At 35.8% G+C, this 22,157-nt stretch overlaps 1 protein-coding gene across 1 annotated transcript in view; it reads left to right on the forward strand.

Annotated features, from left to right (window-relative positions):
* Window positions 1–20,062, forward strand: part of ALG13 (ALG13, UDP-N-acetylglucosaminyltransferase subunit) — an 82,277-nt gene extending 62,215 nt beyond the window's left edge. Inside the window, 3 exon segments of the mRNA XM_008577917.1 lie at window positions 14,701–14,741; window positions 16,817–16,994; window positions 19,134–20,062. Of these exon segments, the coding sequence (XP_008576139.1) occupies window positions 14,701–14,741; window positions 16,817–16,994; window positions 19,134–19,399 (485 nt within the window). The 3' untranslated portion in view covers window positions 19,400–20,062.
* The last annotated feature ends 2,095 nt before the right edge of the window (window positions 20,063–22,157 follow it).

The following is a 22,157-nucleotide window of genomic DNA, read 5'->3' on the forward strand; positions in this document are numbered from 1 at the left end:
CATTTCCACCAGCAGTGAATGAGAGTTTTCATGTTGCATCCATGTCATCATTTGGTGGTGCTGGTCTTTTGGATTTTGGCCATTCTGATAGGTGTGTAATGCTATCTTGCTGTTTCCTTTATGACATATTGAGTATCTTTTCATCTGATTATTTGCTATCTATTTTTAATTTGTTTTTTATTTTAATTTATCAATATACATTGTAGTTGATTTGTGTGTCTCTTTACTGATTCCTCTCTCCCATCTACATCATATCTGTTTACTTGTCATAACACCTTCAAGGAATTGTGATTGTTGTGTCTTATTCCCTGCCACCAACCCGTTTGTTTGTATATTTATTTATTTATTTATAGCTCCTAAAAATAAGTGAGAACGTGTGGTATTTCTCTTTCTGTGCCTGACTTATTTCACTTATTATAATTTTTTCTAAGTCCACGTTGTTGTGAATGGTAGTATTTCATTCTTTTATATAGAGAGTAGTATTCCATTATGTAGATGTACCACAGTTTCCTTATCCACTCATCTGATGATGGACATTTGGGCTGGTTCCAACTCTTGGCTATTGTAAATAGTGCTGGAGTAAACATTGGAGTACAGGTATCCCTTCGACATGATGGTTTTCCAGTCCTTTAGGTATATTCCCAGTGGTGGAATAGCTGGGTCATATGGTAGATCTGTCTATAATTGTCTGAGGAACCTCCATACCATTTTCCATAAAGGCTGCACCATTTCGAGGTCCTACCAACAGTGTAGGGAGGGTTCCTTTTTCTCCACAGCCTCGCCAGCATTAATCATTCTCAGTCTTTTGGATATTAGCCATCCTAACTGGAGTGAGATGGTATCTCAGAGTGGTTTTCATTTGCATTACCTGAATGCTGAGTGATGGTGAGCATTTTTTCATGTGTCTGTTGGCCATTCATATATCTTCCTTTGAGAACTGCCTATTCAGTTCCTTTGCCCATTTTTAAATTGGGTTACTTGGTTTTTTGCTGTAACGTTGTTTGAGTTTCTTGTATATTCTGGATATTAATCCTTTCTCAGATGTATATTTTGCTGATATTTTCTTCCACTCATTTGTCTTTTCACTCTGTTGATTATTTCTTTTGCTGTGCAGAAGCTTTTTAGTTTGATATAATCCCATTTGTTTAGTTTTCCTTTGGTTGCCTGTGCTTTTGGGGTTGTATTCATGAAGTTTATAACCAATCCTACTTCCTGGACTGTTTCCCCTATGTTTTCTTTAAGGAGTTTTATTGTTTCAGGGTTTATATTTAATTCTTTAATCTATTTTGAGTTAATTTTGGTATATGGTGAGAGGTACGTGTCTAGTTTCATTTTCCTGCATGTGGATATCCAGTTTTCCCAGCACCATTTGCTGAAGAGGCAGTCTGTTCCCCAGTGTGTAGACTTGCTGACAATCAAAGATCTGATGGCTGTAGGTGTATGGGTTCATTTCTGGTTTTTCTATTCTATTCCATTGATCTGTGTGTCTGTTTTTATGCTGGTACCATGCTGTTTTGGTTATTATAGCTTTGTAGTATAGTTTAATGTCAGGTTGTGTTATTCCTCCAGCTTTATTTTTTTTTTTTAGCTCAGAATTGCTTTCGCTATTTGTGGTCTTTCGTTATTTCATATAAATGTCGATAGTTTTTTCCATTTCAGAGAAAAATGTCATTAGAATTTTGATGGGGATTGCATTGAATCTGTAGATCACTTTGGGTAGTATGGACATTTTCACAATGTTAATTCTTGTACTCCAAGAGCATGGGATATCTTTCCGTCTTCTTGTGTCCTCTTTAATTTCTCTCAACAGTGGTTTGTAGTTCTCATTGTAGAGATTTTTCATATCCTTGGTTTACTTTATTCTTAAGTATTTTATTTTATTGGCAGCTATTGTAAATGGGCTAGCTTTCTTGATTTCTTCTTCTGCATGTTCACTGTTGGAGTATAGAAATGCTACTGATTTTTGTGTGTTGATTTTGTATCCTGCAACTTTGCTGAAATCATTTATTAACTCTCTAAGAGTTTTTTTTGTAGCAGCTCTAGGCTGTTTGATATATAGGATCATGTCATCTGCAAACAGGGACAGTTTGACTTCATCTTTTCTAGTCTGGATGCCATTTATTTCCTTCTCTTCTCATTGCTCTGGCTAGTACTTCCAATACTATGTTGAATAGAAATGGCATGAGTGGGAATCCTTGTCTAGTTCCTGTTCTTAAGGGAAAAGCTTTCAGTTTTTTCCCATTCATGATGATATTGGCAGTGGGCTTATCATATATGGCTTGAAGTATTTTTGAGATACTTTCCATCTATACCTAACTTGTAGAGAGTCTTTATCATGAACGAATGTTCAGTTTTGTCAAATGCTTCTTCAGCATCTATAGAGATGATCGTATGGTCTTTGTCTTTGATTTTATTGATGTGGTGTATCAAATTTATTGATTTGCATATTTTGAACCAACCTTAAATCCCTGGGATGAATCCCACTTGATCATGTTGTATAATTTCGTGTATGCATTGCTGTATTCTGTTAGCTAGTATTTCATTCAACATTTTTGCATCTATATTCATCAGGGATATTGGCCTGTAGTTTTCTTTTTTTGTTTTATCTTTGGTTTTGGTATCAGGGTGATGTTTGCCTCATAGAATGAGTTTGGGAGAATGGCATCTGTTTTAGTCTTTTGGAATAGTTTGTGGAGAATTGGTATCAATTTCTCTTTGAAGGTTTAGTTGAATTCTTTAGTGAACTCATCTGGTCCTGGGCTTTTCTATGTTGGGAGCCTTCTGATCACATCTTCAGTCTCTTTTATTGTTGTTATTGGACTGTTCAATTTTGTGTATCTTCTTGGCTCAGTTTTGGTAGTTTGTGTGTTTCCAGAAATTAATCCATTTCCTCCAGATTTTCAAATTTGTTGGCATATGTTTGTTTATAGTAGTCTCTAAGGATTTCTTGTATTTCTGAGGTATCAGTTGTAATATCACCTGTTTTCTTTCTAATTTTTGTTATTTGGGTCTTCTCTCTTCTTTTTTTAGTTAGCCTTACTAAAGGTTTGTCAATTTTATTTATCCTTTCTAAAAAGCAACTATTTGATTCATTGATCTTTTGTGTCGTTTTTTTGGGTTTCTATTTCATTAAGTTCTGCTCTGATCTTAATGATTTCTTTCCATCTGCCAACTTTGGGTTTGGATTGTTCTCGTTTTTCTAGTTCTTTAAGGTGAAGTGTTAGGTTGTTTATTTGCCATCTTTCCATTCTTCTGAAGTAAGCATTTAATGCGATAAATTTCCCCGTTAGTACTGCATTTGCAGTATCCCACAGGTTTTGGTATGATGTGTCATTTTCATTAGTTGGAAGAAATTTTTTGATTTCCTGTTTAATTTCTTCTTGGACCCATATATCATTATGTAGAATGTTGTTTAATTTCCATGTGTTTGTATAGTTTCCAGAGTTTCATTTGTTATTGATTTCTAATTTTAATCCATTGTGATCTGTAAAAAAAAAATGTGGAATAATTTCAAGTTTTTTAATTTGTTGAGACTGGATTTGTGACCTAACATGTGATCTATCCTGGAGAATATTCCTTGTGCTGATGAGAAGAATGAATATTCTGAGGTTGTTGGATGGAATGTTCTGTAGATATCTGCCAAGTCCAATTGGTCTAAAGTGTTGTTTAGATCTTGTGTTTCTCTGTTGATTTTTTGCCTAGATGTTCTGCCCAATATTGAGAGTGGGGTGTTCAGGTTCCCTGCTATTATGATATTAGTGTCTGTCTCCTTCTTTAGGGCTAATAGTGTTTGATTTATAAATCTGGCTGCTCTGACGTTGGGTGCGTATATATTTATGATTGTTAGATTTCCTTGATGGATAAATCCTTTTATCGTTACATAGTGGCCTTCTTTGTTTCTTTTTATGGTTTTTGGTGTAAAGTCTGTTTTATCTGATATAAGAATAGCTACTCTGATTCTTTTTTCATTTCTATTTGCATGGTATATCTTTTTTCCATCCTTTCAACTCTTAGGCTATGTGTGTTTTTACAGGTGAGGTGGGTATCTTGAAGGCAGCATATAGTGGGTCCACCTTTTTAATCCAGTCAGTCAGTCAGTCTGTGTCTTTTGAGTGGGGAATATAATCCTTTTACATTAAGAGTTGTTATTGAATGGTGTTGATTTATTCCTAGCATTTTGTTAATTTTTGTTACATGTCTTAAGTGTCTTTTGTTCCTTTCTTTCTGATTTACTGTTTGTCTTCTGTGTTTGTTGGTTTCTTGGGGTAGCAGATAAAATCTTTTTTCTCTTTATTGTTAGCATTTTTACTTTGCTAGTGGGTTTTGTTCTTTCTTGAGTATTTATTGGCAGTGGTGGTGGTTTTTCAGGTACCAAACCCAGTACTCCCTTGAGAATTTCTTGTAAGGCTAGTTGTGTGGTAGTGAACTCCTGCAGTTTTTGTTTGTCTGAGAAATACACTATTTGTCCTTCATTTCGGAAGGATAGCCTTACTGGGTAAAGAAAGTATTCTTGGCTGGCAGTTTTTGTCTTTTAGTGGTTTGAATGTATCATTCCATTCTTTTCTGGATTTTAGGGTTTCGGTTGAAAAGTCAGATGTTAGTTTGATTGGTACTCCCTTATAGGTGACTTGATGCTTTTGTCTTGCAGCTTTTAAGATATTCTTTTTGTTTTTGAGTTTTGCCACTTTGACTGTAACATGTCTTGGAGAGGACTTTTTGGGTTGAATGTGTTTGTGGAGTTTTCAGCCTCCTGGATCAGAAGATGTGTGTCTTTCCCTATACCTGGGAAGTTTTCTGCTATTGTTTTGTTGAATATGTTTTCAATGCCATTTCCTTTTTCCTCCTCTTCTGGAACACCCATGGTTCACATGTTTGAACACTTAATGTCTGTTATCTCTCTTAATTTTGTTTAATTTTTTTAAATTATTTTTTCTTTTTTTTTTTTTTTTGTCCACCTGTGTTATTTTGAGCAGCCCATCTTCAAGGTCAGAAATTCTCTCTTCTGCTTGTTCTAGCCTGCTAGTTAGACTCTCCTGTTTTTTATTTCATTGAATGAATCCTTCAGCTCCACAAGCTCTGCCACATTCTTTTTCAGGGCATTGATTTCTTTGTACATTTCTTCTTTCAGATCCATTATATTTTTTCTCATTTCATTGTGTTGTCTGAGTTTTCTTGTATCTCATTTAGTTTCCTTAGAATTGTTGCTCTAAATTCCTTGTCAGTCATTTCAAGGAATTCCTGTTCTATACAATCTACAGCTTGAGAGTTATTATTCTTTGATGGTGGTGTACTTTCTTGATATTTCATATTTCTGTTATCTTTCCTTTGGCATTTAGTCATTGTGGCAGGGGATTTCTTGGTCCACTCATTTTACCCTACTGTCTGGCTAGGATCCTGCAGGACTACCAATTTGGCACGGCTGCCTTGGTGCATGTGGGCCGGAGGCTTGGGCCTCTCTGGGCTGCATGGACTGGCCTGGGCTGGGACTCGCATGGTGGCGCCTACCTGCTCTGGCGTGGGTGGTTCGGCACCTTGTGGGCTTGACGGCTCTTGGGCTTCCCTGGGTGGTGCTCACTGGCCTGGGTTGGGAGTCCTGCGGCGCTGCCTACCTGTTCCAGCACGTGTGGCTTGGGGTGTGTCGGCCTGTAGGCTCTTGGGCCTCTCTGGGCGGTGCGCACTGGCCTGAGCTGGGTGTCCTGTGGTGGCACCCACCTGTTCTGGTGCAAGTGGCTTGGGGCCCTGTGGGCCCAGGAGCTCGGGGCTTTCTGGGTGGTGTGGACTGGCCTGGGCTTGGAGTCCTGTGGTGGTGCCTACCTGTTCTGGCATGGGTGACTTGGGGCCCTGTGGGCCCGGTAGCTCTTGGGCCTCTCTGGACAGTACACACTGGTCGCCATCTATATATTTTCATTGGTAAGGTGTCTATTAAGGCCTTTGGCCCGTTTTTTAATCAGGTTGTTTTCTTATTGTTGAGTTTTAAGAGTGCTTTGTATATTTTGGATAATGGTTCTGTATCAGACATGTGTTTTGCAAATATTTTCTCCCAATCTGTGGCTCGTCTTTGCATTCTCTTGACATTGTCTTTAGTAGAGCAGACGTTTTTAATTTTAACAAGGTCCAACCTATCAATTACTTCTTCCATGGATAGTGCCTATGGGGTTGTATTTGTAAAATCATTGCTAAACCCAAGGTCATCTAGCTATGTTGTCTTCTAGGAGTTTTGTAGAAGTTAATGCATTTTACATTTAGGCCTGTGACCCATTTTGAGTGAATTTTTGTGAAGGGTGCAAGGTCTGTGTGTAGGTTCTTTTTTTTTTTTTTGCATGTGGATGATTAGTTGTTTGAGGGCGTTTTTCATGTGCTTATTCACTGTTAGTTTTTGTTAAGTGTGTTCACATCTTTTGAATGTTCTTTTTTTATTTTGGGTCACTTGTGTTACTGACTTAGTTTTTTTTGTTGTTTGTTTTTTTATACATATTCTGAATACTAGTCTTTTGTCAGATATGTTTTTTTGAATATTTTTACTTATTCTGTGGCTTACCTATTTTCCTTATAGTGTCTTTTGATGGACAGAGGATTTTTACTGGTTATGAATATTCATGAAGTACAAAGCTGATCGTCATCACTTGTGCCCAAGATGTGAATGCCAGATTCATATGGGCAGCATGTGCATTACCACAAATTGCGTTTGTACCTTGTATCCCCCACCCAATTATCCCCAACCTCCCCTCACCCCCCACTTTGTATCCCAAGGTATGTTCTCTCCATCTGCAAGTACAACACACCACTGTGGTCTGTCTGTCCTTCCTTCTTTCTCTGTAACCTCCCACTTATGAGTGAGTACATGTGGTATTTATCCCTCTGTGCTTTGCTTATTTCACTCAACATAGGTTTTCTCCAGGCTGATCCATGTTGGTGCAAATGGTAGAATTTCATTCTTTTTCATGGCAGAGTAGTATTCCATGGTGTATATATACCACAGTTTCCTTATCCAATAATCCATTGATAGACATTTAGGTTGGCTTCATGTCTTGGCTATTGTAAACAGAGCTGTGATGAACATGGGAGTGTAGGTATCCCTTCGACATGATGATTTCCATTCCTGTGGATATGTACCCAGCAGTGTGATTGCTGGATCATATGGAAGATCTGTCTGTAGTTGTTCGAGAAACTTCCATACTGTTTTCCATAGTGGTTGTATAAATTCACAGTCCCAGCAACAGTGCAGGCACGTTCCTTTCTCTCCACACCTTTGCTAGCATTTCTTATTCACTGTCTTTTTGATTGTAACCAGTCTAACTAGGGTGAGGTGGTATCACAATGTAGGTTTAATTTGCATTTCCCTGATGACTAGTGATGTTGAGTATTTTTTCGTGTACCTGTTGGCCATTTGTAAGTCTTCCTTTGAAAAATGTCCATTCAGCAACTTTGCCCATATTTTAATTGGGTTATTTATTTATTTTTTACTGTGTAATTGCTTGAGTTCCTTGTATATTATGGATATTAATCCTTTGTTGGATGCATACTTAGCATAAATTCTCTCCCACTCTGTAGGTTGTTGTTTCACTCTGTTTATTGTTTCCTTTGCTGTGCAGAAGGTTTTTAGTTTGATATAGTCCCATTTGTGTATCTTTTCTTTTGTTGCTTGTGTTTTTGGGCTCATGTTCATAAAATCCATGCCCAGACCTAGTTTCTAAAGTGTTTCACCTTATTTTCCCTTAGTAATTTTACAGTTTCAGGGCTTATACTTAAGTCTTTAATCTATTTTGAGTTGATTTTAGTATATGGTGAGAGGTGTATATTTAGTTTCATTCTTCTGCATATGGCTATCCAATTTTGCCAGCGCCAGTTGTTGAAGAAGCAGTCTTTTCCCCAATGTAGGTTTTTAGTGCCTTTGTCCAATATCAGATGGCTATAAGACTGAGGGATGATTTCTGTGTTCTCAATTCTGTTCCACTGGTCTGAGTGTCTACTTTTATGCTAGTACCATGGTATTTTGGTTACAATAGCTTTGTAGTATAATTTGGAGTCAGGTAATGTTATGCCTCTGACTTTATTTTTTTTTGCTCAGGATTGCTTTGGCTATTCGGGGTCTTTTGTTGTTCCATATGAAAGGTAAGATTGTTTCTGTGAAGAATGTCATTTATATTTTTATGAGGATTGCATTGAATCTGTAGATTGCTTTGGGTAGTATAGACATTTTCACAGTGTTAATTCTTCCAATCCAAGAGAATGGAATATCTTTCCATCTCTTTGTGTCTTCTTTAATTTCTTTCAGAAGTGGTTTGTAGTTCTCATTGTAGAGATCTTTCACCTCCTTTGTTAAATTGATTCCTAGGTATTTTATTTTATTTGTGACAATTTCTCTCTCAGTTCATTATTTGAGTATATAAATGCACCTGATTTGGGGGCATTTATTTTGTATCCTTCAACATTACTGAAGTTGTTAATCAGATCTAGGAGTTTTTTGATAGAGTCTTAGGTTTTTCTGTATGTAGTATTATGTCATCTGCAAATAGATACAGTTTAACTTCATCTTTTCCAATCTGGATTCCCTTTATTTCTTCTCTTGCCTGATTACTCTGGCTAGTACCTCCAGTACTATGTTAAATAGAAGTGGTGAGAGTGGGTATCCTTGTCTTGTTTCTGTTCTTAAGGGAAAGGCCCTCAGTTTTTCCTCATTCAGAATGATACTGGCAGTGGGCTTGTCATAAATGGCTTTTATTGTGCTGAAATACTTTCCTTCTATACCTAATTTGTTCAGAGTCTTTATCATGAAGGGATGTTGAATTTTGTCAAATGCTTTTTCAGCATCTATTGAGATAATCATATGTTCTTTGTCCTTAAATTTGTTGATGTGATGTATCACATTTATTGATTTTTCGTATGTTGTACCATCCTTGCATCCCTGGGATGAGTCCCACTTGAACATGGTGTGTAATTTTTTTAATGTGTTGCTGTATTCTGATTGCTAATATTTTGTTGAGGATTTTTGCATCTATGTTCATCAATGATATTGGCCTGTAATTTTCTTTTTTTATGTGTTTATCTGGTTTTTGTATCAAAGTTATGTTGGCCTCATAGAATGAGTTTGGGAGAATTGCTTCTGTTTCAACTTTGTGGAATTGCTTGAGGAGAATTGGTATTAACTCCTCTTTAAAAGTTTTATAGAATTCAGCTATAAAACCATCCAGACCTAGGCTTTTCTTTGTTGGATGACTGCTGATTACTGCTTCAATCTCACTGTTTGTTGTTGGTCTGTTCAGCTTTTCTATCTTTCTTTGGTTCAGTATGGATAGTTTGTATGTGTCTAGAAACTTAACCATATCTTCCAGGTTTTCATATTTGTTGTCATCCATTTGTTTAAAATCGTCTCTAATGATTCTTCATATTTCTGTGGTATCCATTATAATGTATTCCACTTTATTTCTGATTTTTATTTGTCTTCTCTCTTTTTTGTTAACCTAGGTAATGGTTTGCCTATTTTATTTATCTTCTTGAAAAAGCGACTTTTTGTTTTGTTGATCTTTTCCCTTGTTTTTTGGGTCTATTTCATTTAGTTCTGCTCTAATCTTAATTATTTCTTTCCATCTACTACCTTTAGGTTTGGATTGTTGTTTTTCAGGTTCTTTGAAGTGTAGTGTTAGGTCATTTGTTTGTAGTTTGTCTGTTCTTTTGATGTAAGCATTTATTGCAGTAAATTTGTCTCTTAGTACTCCTTTTGCATTATCCCACAGGTTTTGGTATAACGTATATTTATTTTCATTAGTTTCAAGATATTTTTTGATTTCCTGTTTAATTTCTTCTTGGACCCATAGGTCATTCAGAAGCCTATTGTTTAGTTTCCATGTATTTGTGTAGTTTCCAGAGTTTTGCTTATTGTTAATTTCCATTTGTAGTCCATTGTGTTCTGAGAAGAAACTTGGAATGATTTTAGTTTTTTAAAATGTGCTGAGACTAGATTTGTGACCTAATATGTGGTCTATGCTGGAGAGTGTTCCATGAGCTGATGAGAAGAAAGTATATGCTTTAGTTGTTGAGTGAAATGTTCTGCATATATCTGCTAGGTCCAGTTGGTCTAAGGTGTAGATGAAATCCTGTGTCTCTTTGTTGACTTGTTGCCTGGAAGATCTGTCCCATACTGACAGAGGGGTGTGCAGACTACCCACTATCAACATATTAGGGCCTATTTGTTTCTTTAGGTCTAAGAGTGTTTGCTTTAGATGTCTGGGTGCTCCAGTATTGGGTACATATATATGTATGACTGTTATGTCTTCTACCTGGATAGATCTTTCATCATTATATACTGGTCTTGTCTCTTTTTATGATTTTTGGTTTAAAGTCAATTTTGTCTGATATAAGTATAGCTACTCCTGCTCATTTTTGGTTTCCATTTGCATGGTATATCTTTTTCCATCCCTTCACTTTTAGTCTGTGTGTGTCTCTACAGGTGAGGTGGGTCTCTTGAAGACAGCATATGCTTGGGTCTAGCTTTTTAATCCAGTCAGTCAGTCTGTGTCTTCTGAATGGGGAGTTCAATCCATTCACATTTAGGGTAGTTATTGACAAGTATTGTTTAATTCCTGTCATTTAATTGCTTTCTGTTTAGATGATTTAAATATCTTTTGATCATTACTTCCCCTTTTATTTTTCTTCTTCAATGTCAGTCGGAAAAATAAAGTGGCATGATTTAGCTTTTTCTTTCTTGCTGGCATTTTTGTTTTAATGGTGGGTTTTGCTCTTTCTTGTGTATTTGTGATAGTGGTCATTGTTATTCAGATTGCAGATGAAGGACTCCCTTGAGAATTTCATGCAGGGCTGGTCGTGTGGTGGTGAACTCCCACAACTTTTTGTTTGTGTGAGAAATACACTATTTCTCCCTCATTTCTGAAGGAGAGACTTGCTGGGTAAAGATTTCTTGGCTGGTAATTTTTTTCTCTCAGTATTTTGTATATATCATTCCACTTTCTCCTGGCCTGTATGGTTTTGGATGAGAAGTCTTCTGTTAGTCTAATGGTGGTTCCCCTATTAGTGACTTAGCACTTTTCTTTGCTGCTTTTAGAATTTTCTCTTTGGTTTTTTTTTTTTGCAAATTTAACTATAATGTGTCTTGGGGAAGATCTTTTTGGATTGAATCTGTTTGGGGACCTTTGAGCTTCCTGCATCTGTATCTCACCACACACATGAGAAGTTTTCTGTTGCTATTTCCTTGAATAGATTTTCAATATCTTTTCCTTTCTCCTCCCCTTCTGGAATATCTACAGATGTTAGAGTGCTTGAGGCTTAGATTTTCCTCATTATTTTTATTTTTTTCCTTTTTTTTTTGTCTGCCTGGGTTATTTCGAAGAGACCATCTTCAAGATCTGAAATTCTTTCTTCTGCTTTCTCTACCCTGCTGCCCAAGCTCTCTGTTATTTTTTTTTATTTCATTTAGTGAGTCTTTATTTCTCAGAGTTCTGCTCCATTCTTTTTAAAGGTATTAATCTCTTTGTAAATTTCCTCCGTCATGTTCTGGATACTTTTTCTTCTTTCATTGTGTTCTCTAATTGAGTCTTCTTTTATTTCCTCGAATTTTCTTAAAATCATTGCTCCGAATTCTTTTTCAGACATTTCAAGGATTCCCTGTTGCACGGAGTCTCAAATTTTAGCATTAGTGTAATCTTTCTGTGGTGTCATACGTTCTTGTTTTTTTTTTGTAGTTCAGTGTTTTTTCATTGACGTTTGGTCATTTGGTAGAGGGTTTGCTTCTCCTGTTACACTGAGGTTGGCTATGAGGATAAATATTTCTTCCTCTATTTGCAGGTTTTACTGGTGACACTTCTTATATCAGTGTAGTCGAGTGAGCAGTAGGTTATCTGTGGAGTGGCCCTGGCTGCTATTGTGGTGGTGAATTGTCTTTGCTTGACAGTAGGTGTGGTAGTGACTATATTATACCACTTTGAGTCCTGTTTCAGAATCTGTGGCCATAGAATGAGCCCCCAGTGGGTCTCCTTGGCTCATCTTGGTAGGGCAGGCTGCAGGTTCTGGCGCTTCCCTCTGGGTCCAAGGAAGGAGGGGTTGCCCATGCTGCACAGGTCTCCTCGGTTCACCTCCGTGGGGTGGGCTGCAGGTCCTGGCACTTCCCGGCACTTCCCTCTGGGTTCAAGTGAGCAGAGGATTTTAATTGCGATGAGATCTAATTTATCCTTTTTTTGTTTGTTGATTTCTATAACTTAAAAAACCTTTACCTATCTGTAAATTATTTGAATACTCTCCTATATTTTTCTCTAAAAACTTTATGCTTTTAGTTTTATGTTTAGGTGTGCCACCCACCTCAAATGAATTTTTGCGTATGGTGTGAGATGTGGGCTGTCCCCCCCCCCCCATTATGGATATACAGTATTGCAGCAGTACTGTTTGTGAAAAGGATTTTTGTTTCCTCATTGGATCACTTTGGGGTTTTTGTCAAAAGTCAAATGACTGTTTTAAGTGCAGGTCTGTTTCTGAGCTCTCTTCTGTTGTATTGACCTATTTTTCAGTCCTTACGTCAGTACTACACTGTCTACAGTTTTGAGTTTTGAATTTTGAAGTTAGGTAGTGTGACTTACAGTACTTGTACGTTATCTAATTTTTTTTCTATTTGGAGGCTTGCTTTGGGTATTCTAAGTTACTTGCATTTCCATTTGATTGTCAATTTCCCCCACCCCCGAAATCTGGGAATTTGGGATCATATTGAATTTGTAGCTCAATTTGTGGAGTATTGGCATCTTAATATTGTCTTTTTCAATCTGTGAACATAGTGTCATAGTATACGAGTATCTGTCCGTTTACTTAGGCCTTCTTTGGTTTCTCACCAGTTCTTTGTTGTTGTAGCAGTCTTCTACATCTTTTGTTAAATGTGTGTGGCACTGTAGTGAATAGAATTTTTAAACTTTTTTTCCAATTTTGCCCTGCTGGTATATGAAAATACAATTGATTTTCACATGTTAACTTTGGTTGATTTATTAAAAATCTATCACAGAGTGTTTTAAAAAAATATCCAGTGTCTTTTTTTCCTAGGTCATGCCTTTATCACCTCATCCCTGAACACTTAGAGTAGCTTCCCATTTGGTCTCACTGCTCTGGTATCTGTACCACTTTGTGTCTCTTCCTAGCTCATAACCCTTCAGTGATTCTCCAGTTTTTGTAGCTTAAAGTTCAGCAGATTTAGTATGGCATTTATAACTTTCCACAGTCTTGTCTCTACTCCATTCCAACCTTATTTCCTTCTACTCTTGTGCACCTGGTTTTCTACTCCTAAGCCTTTGTTGGCATGGTGATTGTGCTCAGATTCTTTCCTCATTCACTCTCCCATCTAACTTCCTATTAACCCCAAAAGATATGCTGTATCCATTAGTATTTACTCCCCATTCCTCCTGGCACTGGCAATCACTACTGTACTTTCTGTTTCTATAGATTTGCCTATTCTGGACATTTCATTTATGTAAATGGAATTATACAATATGTGGTCTTTCATGACTGGCTTCTTTCACTTAGCATAATGTTTTCAAAGTCCATCTGTTATGTAGTATGTATCAGTACTTCATTCTTTTTTTTGGTTGAGTAATATTGCATTGTATTGCTGTACCACAATTTATCTGTTAAATGATGGACATTTGGGTTATTTCCACTTTTTGGCTATTAATACTGCTATGGACATATGTATACAAGTTTTTGTATTGTATATATGTACCAAGGAGTAGAATCCTATGCCACTTGTGAATTTGCTTATTTCTTGCTGTTGTCTTTTTATATTCTTTGGCTTGAGAGTTAGGCATTATACTGCATTCCCACATAATAGTCAGTATACAAGCTGACTCTTAAAATGGCAGTAATAGGGAGTCTCTAACTTAAGAAAAGGGTTTTCTGAGAGTCATCTGTTAGTGGAACTTGGATTATACAAGAGTACTTCAAAGAGTTCATAGAAAGATTTATGTTATCTTTTAATTCTATTTTTCCATGAACTATTTGAAGTACCCTCATATTATAAGTAAGAATACACATGGATCCCAGGTCAATTAGTCAAAATACATTTAGAGATACAGTTGGAATGCTAAGAATGTACCATCTTCCCCCATACATCTAGTTTTTGTTCATTTATGAAATATTTTATTTAAGTTCTGTAATGTTTGGAGAAATTGTCTCACTTTACGATATAACTCATTTTGAGTTACCTTGTTCATTGCCCGTTCTCTTTAGAGTTCTAGTGGTGATATGTTAGTCCTGGTAAACAAAACTAGGTGAATTGTGTTTCTTATTATGTTAGTTGTCTCAGCAGGCAACACTAATTTCAGCATTAGTTTGTACTATATACTAGTGCTTGTAACTGAGGACCAAAATGATTGCTTATGTAGTAGAGTTGTATTAAAGTAAAATTTTAGGCTTGTGACAAGAAAATGCTTTTACGAGATTCTTAATATTAGCTGAGTGACATTCCCATAACATCTGCCTAATATTAAGAATAGAAATGAAATTTGTATTTGGTGATTAAACCTTGGATCAGAAAATGGTCTCATCTATAATGGTAGGTAAGTGGTTGTTTACTGTAAGGTTTAATTGAGAATGCTGTCATTATGGGAAGACTACATGATATCTAACTTAATAATGCTCAAAGAGAAAAGCTTTTAAGATGGTTCTAATTGTTTATGTCAGTCTAGTCACTAAATTTTTAATTTTTAATTTTAGATACAAAAGTTTTGCAATACTATTTCAATCTGGGATTGCAGGTAAGAGTCATGTTAAAATTGCTTTGATAAGGTTTATGTTCAAAATATAAGCACCTGTATCAGCTAGCTGCCAAAACAAACAAAAACAATATATAAGGTGTTTTGATAATCAGACTCTTGAACTTCAAAAATCAAGAACACTGTGAGGAGCCTAAATATTTTATTTCTTTCTAAGACATCTCTGAAGATGATATTGGTTGGTTTTCTACTTTAGCCTCCCAGTGCTTCAGTTTCTTTTATTACAGTAGTACCCCCCTTATCTGGGGTTTCGCTTTCCACAATTTGTTACCCATGAGCAACCACAGTCCTAAAATATTACAGTATTTTGTGAGAGACCACGTTTACATAACTTTTATTACAGTGTATTATAATTGTTCTATTATTAGTTATTGTTAATCTCTTACTGTGCCTGTTTATAAATTAAACTTTATCATAGGTATGTATGTATAGGAAAAAAATACAGTATATGTATGGTACTATATGTGTGGTTTCAGGTATTCACTGGGGATTTTGGAACATATCCCCTGCATATAAGGGGGGACTACTGTATAAAGTAGTTGTTAAATTGAGGAGAGTGGGGACTGGCTTTAAGTAGCACAACTTCAACATATATTAAATTAGCCTTCATATTTAACATTATATACCAGTGAAACACTGTGTTTTTCTGTCTCTAAATGGATTATTTATCCTGATTATTTAAAATATTTTTATGGCTGTTTCTGCATTATATGTAAAAAAGTAATCAGACGAATTCAAAGACATTTAAAGAGCTGTATTATTTTTAAAGCACTCATGTGTTCATATTTACCATATGCTGGTTTTCATCACTCCCCTGAATTGTAGAGGTGGGTATTGATAAATCACTGAAAGTTGTCTTTGATTTGAGGTGAGAGCTCTTTTACTCTTTCAGGAATTACTTCCCCCCTGAAATACACTTGACGTCTGATATAACAGGATGGCATATTTACTGAAAAGGAATGACACACCCAGAGATTTAGGAGATGATAATAAACTATATATTCTCCTGGATAATGTTCAGAGTAGTTCATATTCCCTGACACTGATTTCCCTAAAACCTTAAATGTATCATTGCTAGAAAATTGTCTTCCCCAAACAGTACACATCTATAAATTAAGAATAGTGGGGTACGTTTTTGGTTTTGAGACTAATTTTCCTAAATTCTAAATTCTTGCAGTTTCAAGAATTTGATAAACTACTTGTCCTTTCAGTTATGTTAACTTATTATAGTCACATGTGGAAACTTTGTAATCCATTCCACAAGATTGAGGCATTTAAAAATATTCTCCTGCCTTTTACATCATGGGAATACCAGGAAACACAGAATAGAAATTTTAATACTTTTTCATAGAGAAGTAAAAGTGTTCATTGACAACACTAAGGTATAAAGAAAACCAAAATCACTTGTACAACCACTGTATGCTTTGATATATTTCCTTACAGCTTTTTTATGTTAATTTTTTATAAAATGTGAATTATGCTGTATAATTTTATAATCTTTTAACAATATGACCATTTTTTTCTTTAAATATTTGACAGCATGATTTGTATTGCCTATATAATATTCTATTATGGATATATAATAATTCATCTAGTTTCCTATTGTCGAATGCTTAGGTTCAGTATTTTTTGCTTTTAAAAATAATGCTACAAAAAGACATCTTTGTTTACAGGTCTTTGTGTATGTCTCTAATTTCCTTAGAATGCTTTCCTAAAAAAAAATTATACGTCCAAATATGAGATACAGATGCTGCAAGATATCTTAAAGTTCTAATAAAGAACAGACTTTTTAAATGTCAAATCTTTTAGATGAAAAAAGTCATTATTACCACACCTAAAAATCACGGCCCAATTATTTTTAGTGAGGAACTGTACTACTTTAAGAATAAGGAACAGTATGGATCTGGCTACTACATCTTGGACACGAGTGGTAACAATCAGCTTTGTACCCCTTGAATATTCATAACCAATAAAAAAAAAAAAAGAATAAGGAACAAACAGTAAAGTGTTTTTTTTTGTTTGTTTGTTTTTTTTTTGGTTGCCCTTTCTTGCTCAAGTGCTATCACCACAGCTACTGGCACTCCATGGTCTGTGTGCCCCAGATACAGCAGCAGCTTCATGTAGAGAATTATCCAATCTATACTGAGCCACCTCCTCTGGTAGACCAAACTGTTCCTCACTTGTACAGTGAGGTTGGGAGAGCAGATGGCACACAGGCGGAAGCATCAGCAAATGGTGAGTATGTAATGAGATTGTCGGCAAGAAAGACAGTTGGATTTTATTGTGTGTAACGTAATAACAGTCTTCAGATGTCTCATCAAGTTCATGTAATAGACCAGCAGTTTGCAAAGCATGATAGGTGGACCCCGATTCTTTCAAGGGATTTATGAGGCCAGAAGTAGTCACAATAATACTAAGATTTTATTTGCCCGTTTCACTGTGTTACGTTTGTGTGGAGAGTACAGAAATCAGTGTTGGGTAAAACTGCTGGCACCTAAGCACAAATTAAGTCACTGGCACCAAACTGCTAGAAATTAGTGTTGTCTTCACTGCCACACACTTGTGGCACAAAAATGCCAGTTTTACTTTCTTGTTTCATCAAAGGCGTTCTTATTTTTACTTAATCTTTATCCTTGAATAATATTTAATATTCTTTATGATAAAGGGAACTATTCATAAAACACTTCTGCATACTGAATGAAGTATGATGATTAACTTAAGAACTTGTTCTACTGAGGGACGAGCTGAACTAGCTGACTTTTTACATGGAACATTCTTTTTACTTGAAAGGGTGATAAACTGCAGTTACAACATAAGGATGGTTGCTCTATGAGTTCACAGTATAAATGCAGATAGGCATTTGGGAGAGTTCAGAATAGGATCTTTGGACTGCCCTTCTTGGAAAGAATCAATAGGAGGTAGAAGCAATGGTTTGAACTAACCTAACCAAATCTGTTTCACATTCCAGCACTGCTAACTTGATGGTTGTGATCTCTGCTAAGTAACTTAACCTCCCTAAGCCTAATTTTCCGTAAAATGGGAAATACCTGACTTGCCAGAGTTGTTATAAGAACTAATTGAGACCTTATGTATAAGTATACTGTGCCTCTGATGCATTTTAGGAATGCTAATTTCATTTCTCTTCCCTTCCCTTTTTGAAGCATATTAATGGTTTTGGAATGTTGTTAGCACTATAGAATCTTATATCCCTAGTGCGCTGGTATGATGTGGCCCATGGTAACAAAAAATAAAGTATCAACCTTTATCACATTTTTGTGCAATGTCTCTTTTATAGATCAGTTCTTTTATCGAAGCATAATTGATTGTACATAACTATGAGGTAGAGTTATATATCAGTACCTGTGTGCAATATGTGATACTCAAATTAGAATAATTAGTATATTGAACATTATACAGTGTAATCATTTTTTGTGGTCCTTTACCTATTCTTCTCTAATCCCTCTTCCCCCTACCTCTTTCCCACCTCTGGTAACCTCAGTTCTGTTTTCCCCTTTTGAAAGTTCAATGTATCATTGTGCTTGTTGTATGTATCTTTTTTTTTCTTTATTTTTTTAGCTTCTACTTCTGAGTGAGGACATGTGGTATTTCCCTTTCTGTGCATGGCTTATTTCACTTAATGTAATTTTTTCTAAGTTCATCCATGTCCCAAAGGAATAGAGCTATTTTTAGTTGCAGCATGAGGCAGTGGCAGTCTTAATTTCACAGAATGAGCTAGGGATTCTAAGTTAGCCCAAGTAGTGAAAGATTCCTTTTTGTCTAATATGTATAGTCACTATGGCAAGGTCAGAACAGCATTTGTTTCCACTGAAACTGACTTGTGTTACCAAAAGTGCTGTAAAATTAAAATACTAGGACCTTAATGACATTCAGGAGATAAGTTTTAGGATGATCTTCAGAACTATACCTTGGAGTATAGACCAGACTATATAGATATCCGAGTTTTTCATTGGTAAAGTGGTACAAAATGGTTATTTGGATGATATGTTTTATACTGGAAAACTATTGGATAATTTAAATGTGACCACTTATAAGAGCTTAATTGACTGGGACTCTAGAGAATGTTTGTGTTTAGCCTGTCGGTACCTAAGTCATTCCAGAAAGAGAGCTATCTATAGGTAGAATAGATCTGACACATTTATATACACACATTTTTTTTTAATTTGGAAATTTTTCATATAATCTTTTTTAGTTACTATTTATATCTAATGTGCTCCTGATGCAGATGCTGTGATCTTGCTTATAGTTAATGATAAATTTTATTTTCATCTGTAAGAATACTCATTTATGTTGCATGGGGTTCTGTTTTAGTGAATTTTTGTATATAAAGTGTACTATATGCATTTTTTGTTTCAGATACTTTTCCGAATGCTGACTCTGCATCTGTCTCTCATGGAGCAGTCTATTATCAAGTAATGTCAGAACCCTATGGGCAGCCACCTTGGCCGGGTTTTGATTCTTGCCTTCCTGTTGTGCCAGATTATCCTTATGTTGCCCCCTGGCATCCAGTTGGTGCAGCATATGGTGGTTCTTCTCACATTCATGGTGCTATAAATCCCAGGCCAGTTGGCTATATTGCTTCACCTCCCTCAGCTTCTCATTATGTACCTCAGAATATGTAAGATTAAGCAGTATGAAGTATTCCTGCACTGGCATTTTCTTCCTATTTTGGTTTTTAAAAAGTGTTTTATGTTACTGTTTAAGCGATTTAAGTAAGTAGTCTTGTTACTATTGTATTCGTCCTTAAGATTATTTTATCTTTTGATTTAAAATAGTACTTTAAGATAAAGGAATGTTACGGGGCTGTGAATAAGGAAATTGAGATGGATGTACAACTAGCCCCATATTGAGTATAGTTCATTGTATTCAGCTGTTTTCCTGTCAGCCAGCTTGTCTACTTTATATTGGCTGATGGTACCAATTGATAAAAGGAATAAATCATACACACTGTTTCCTTGGTTCAAAATCAAATATCATATTAAACCATGCAAAATTGGAATAACTTCCACTTTTTTCTAGAAAGTAAGACAAAACCAAGAGCCTTTGCTTCTGGGTAACTCACTTAATATTAAATGAGAGCAATTTTCAGGTTTCTTAATTGTCTTGATTGAGTTGTGTTCTGTGATATTAATCAGTTTCGATGGCACATGGTGCTGTGCTTCATATTTATCCCATATGCTGTTGTTTAATGTTGGATTTATGTAACTGTCTTACTGCACAGTATTGAATTGGTGTCCTCTGCACAGTTTGCAGTAAATAAAAACTAGCATTTAAAATTGCCAAAATGAGTGGTATTTTCTTTTTTGCTTTTTCATGGCAGACGTTTGATTGTTTCAGCATGCTTTTTCCCCTGGCATTTTGGTTGTAAAAGAATGTGAATTTATAACATGAACTGGTGGGGAGTAGTTGCAAGGCTGCTTGAAATCTTATTTAATCTCAAGTCATTGCAGTGCATACTACCATATCTAGTTCTTTTCTCTCAGAATGTTCTTTTTTAGGTTGTATTTCTGTTTTTGAAAACGTCTGTAATCCCCTTTTAGATCTTTAATCTAGGCTTAGTTTGTCATTGTCCTATACTTTCAATAGCTGTCATATCTTGCGATTTGCTTTTAGACTTACCTTGTATCTCTCCAGGCCTGGCTTGTCTATGATTTTCTATGAGACATATTTCATCAGCCCTTTTTGCCTTCTCCCTTTCATTTACCCAAAGACCACAAGATCTTCTGTATTGATCAGTTTTCCTGTGAGGGGTAATTCATCGTGAATGCTTTGTTGTATCTCATCTGACAGCTATTTAAAAAGTATTCTTCGGTTGCCATAAAATCTATAAATATCACCTTCTTTAAAGGTTGTTTATGCTTGTGAATCAGTTTATCCTTCCCCCCACTGCAGCTACACCCCAGGCAAAAAACCATTTGAGACATCAGGACTTGAGGTGCTTGAACAGCTGAAAATAACTGAGTGGAATCCAGTTAAAGGGTTCTGCTTCATAATAGACATAATACTGGTTGGGTTTTTGTTTTTGTATCCTTAATCTTAAGAAAGCCTTGCTATATAACTTGGCATCTGACAACTTTAGTAAAGAAAGATAGATGATAGTGCACTTATCTTTAACAACCAGACAGTATGTATATTAATATTTTAGCTTCTTTTCAATTTGTATAGCCTAAAATTGTTTTGCATAAAGGTTTTAGTCAGGCTTGTAACATGGAGCAACCTCTATCCAACATTTTTCAAATGTGCTGTCATTTCTGAAGTATACATAACTCATAACCAGTGATTGTCCCATCTCTTCAACTGTCAGTGGTTCACTAATTAACTTCTAAGGGGTGTTTTAGAAGGTTGTGTAGTCTATCTTGAGAATGTGGGTCTGGAATTTGGCTTGTTTTGAGACAAGCACATCTGCCTTAGTTTCCAGCTGATTTGTTTTTATTTCAGACTTGTAGGTTGCTGCATTGCCTTGAGTTCAATTACCAATTAATACAGTTTAATGAGATAATTGTTATTAGCCTGAAAGTATGTGTTCTAGATTGGCCTAATTGCTATCAATTGATATCAGTGGTATTTATGGTCTGTCTAAATTATACAAGTTCCTTTGTTTATGTAAAGTTCATGGAAAAATGGAATTAAAAGATAACACGTATCTTTCCATGGAATTTTTGAAGACCCTTTGTATTGCAATTAGTCTTTAAGAAATAACCGGGGAGTAAGCCCTGGTCTTCCTATTGGGGATGGGAATGTGGTTCTTGTAGGCAGCTGCCAAGTAAAAAGGAAGTAGTTTTTCTAGTAATAATAAGTCCTAAGACTTAACATGTTTAATCAGCTTGTAGCATAAACATAGTGGTAGACTTCTTTTTACATTATTACCCGATTAGTTGCCATTGATACATAACAAAAGATATCCTGTCTTTCCGCTGGTGTTAACCAAATTTTATCCATTTAGAATTGTTGGGGGAAGGAAATATAAAGGCATTGTGATTTGTTTGGGATCCTTCACCTTTATCCCCTTCTTGACATAAATCTGGTTACACTAAAGGTAAAAAGCTGGATAATTTCCATACCGAGGAAAAAGAATTAGAATTCATTTTTATGCTGTGTATGTTTATTCTCAAAATTAATTGTGGCTTTCTGACTTGATTAAAACAGACTCAATTTTCATCTGCTCTTACTGTTGAAATTCAAGACTTGTGAATTTAAAACATCTTTCATTTCCTTGGAGCCTGTAATCAAGACATAGCCTTTTAATTAGCTTCGGAAATAAAAATATAAACAAATCATGGCTTTTTATGTGAACACCAGACCTTCAGAATTTAATTCCGACATAAATCTCCGTGAATAATGAAGTGGGGCAGGGGGTGGGGGTGGGGGGGATGAACTTAA

This window comes from Galeopterus variegatus, unplaced genomic scaffold (genome assembly GCF_000696425.1).
Source record: "Galeopterus variegatus unplaced genomic scaffold, G_variegatus-3.0.2 Scaffold1599, whole genome shotgun sequence".
In the NCBI taxonomy this organism is placed as follows: Eukaryota; Metazoa; Chordata; class Mammalia; order Dermoptera; family Cynocephalidae; genus Galeopterus; species Galeopterus variegatus.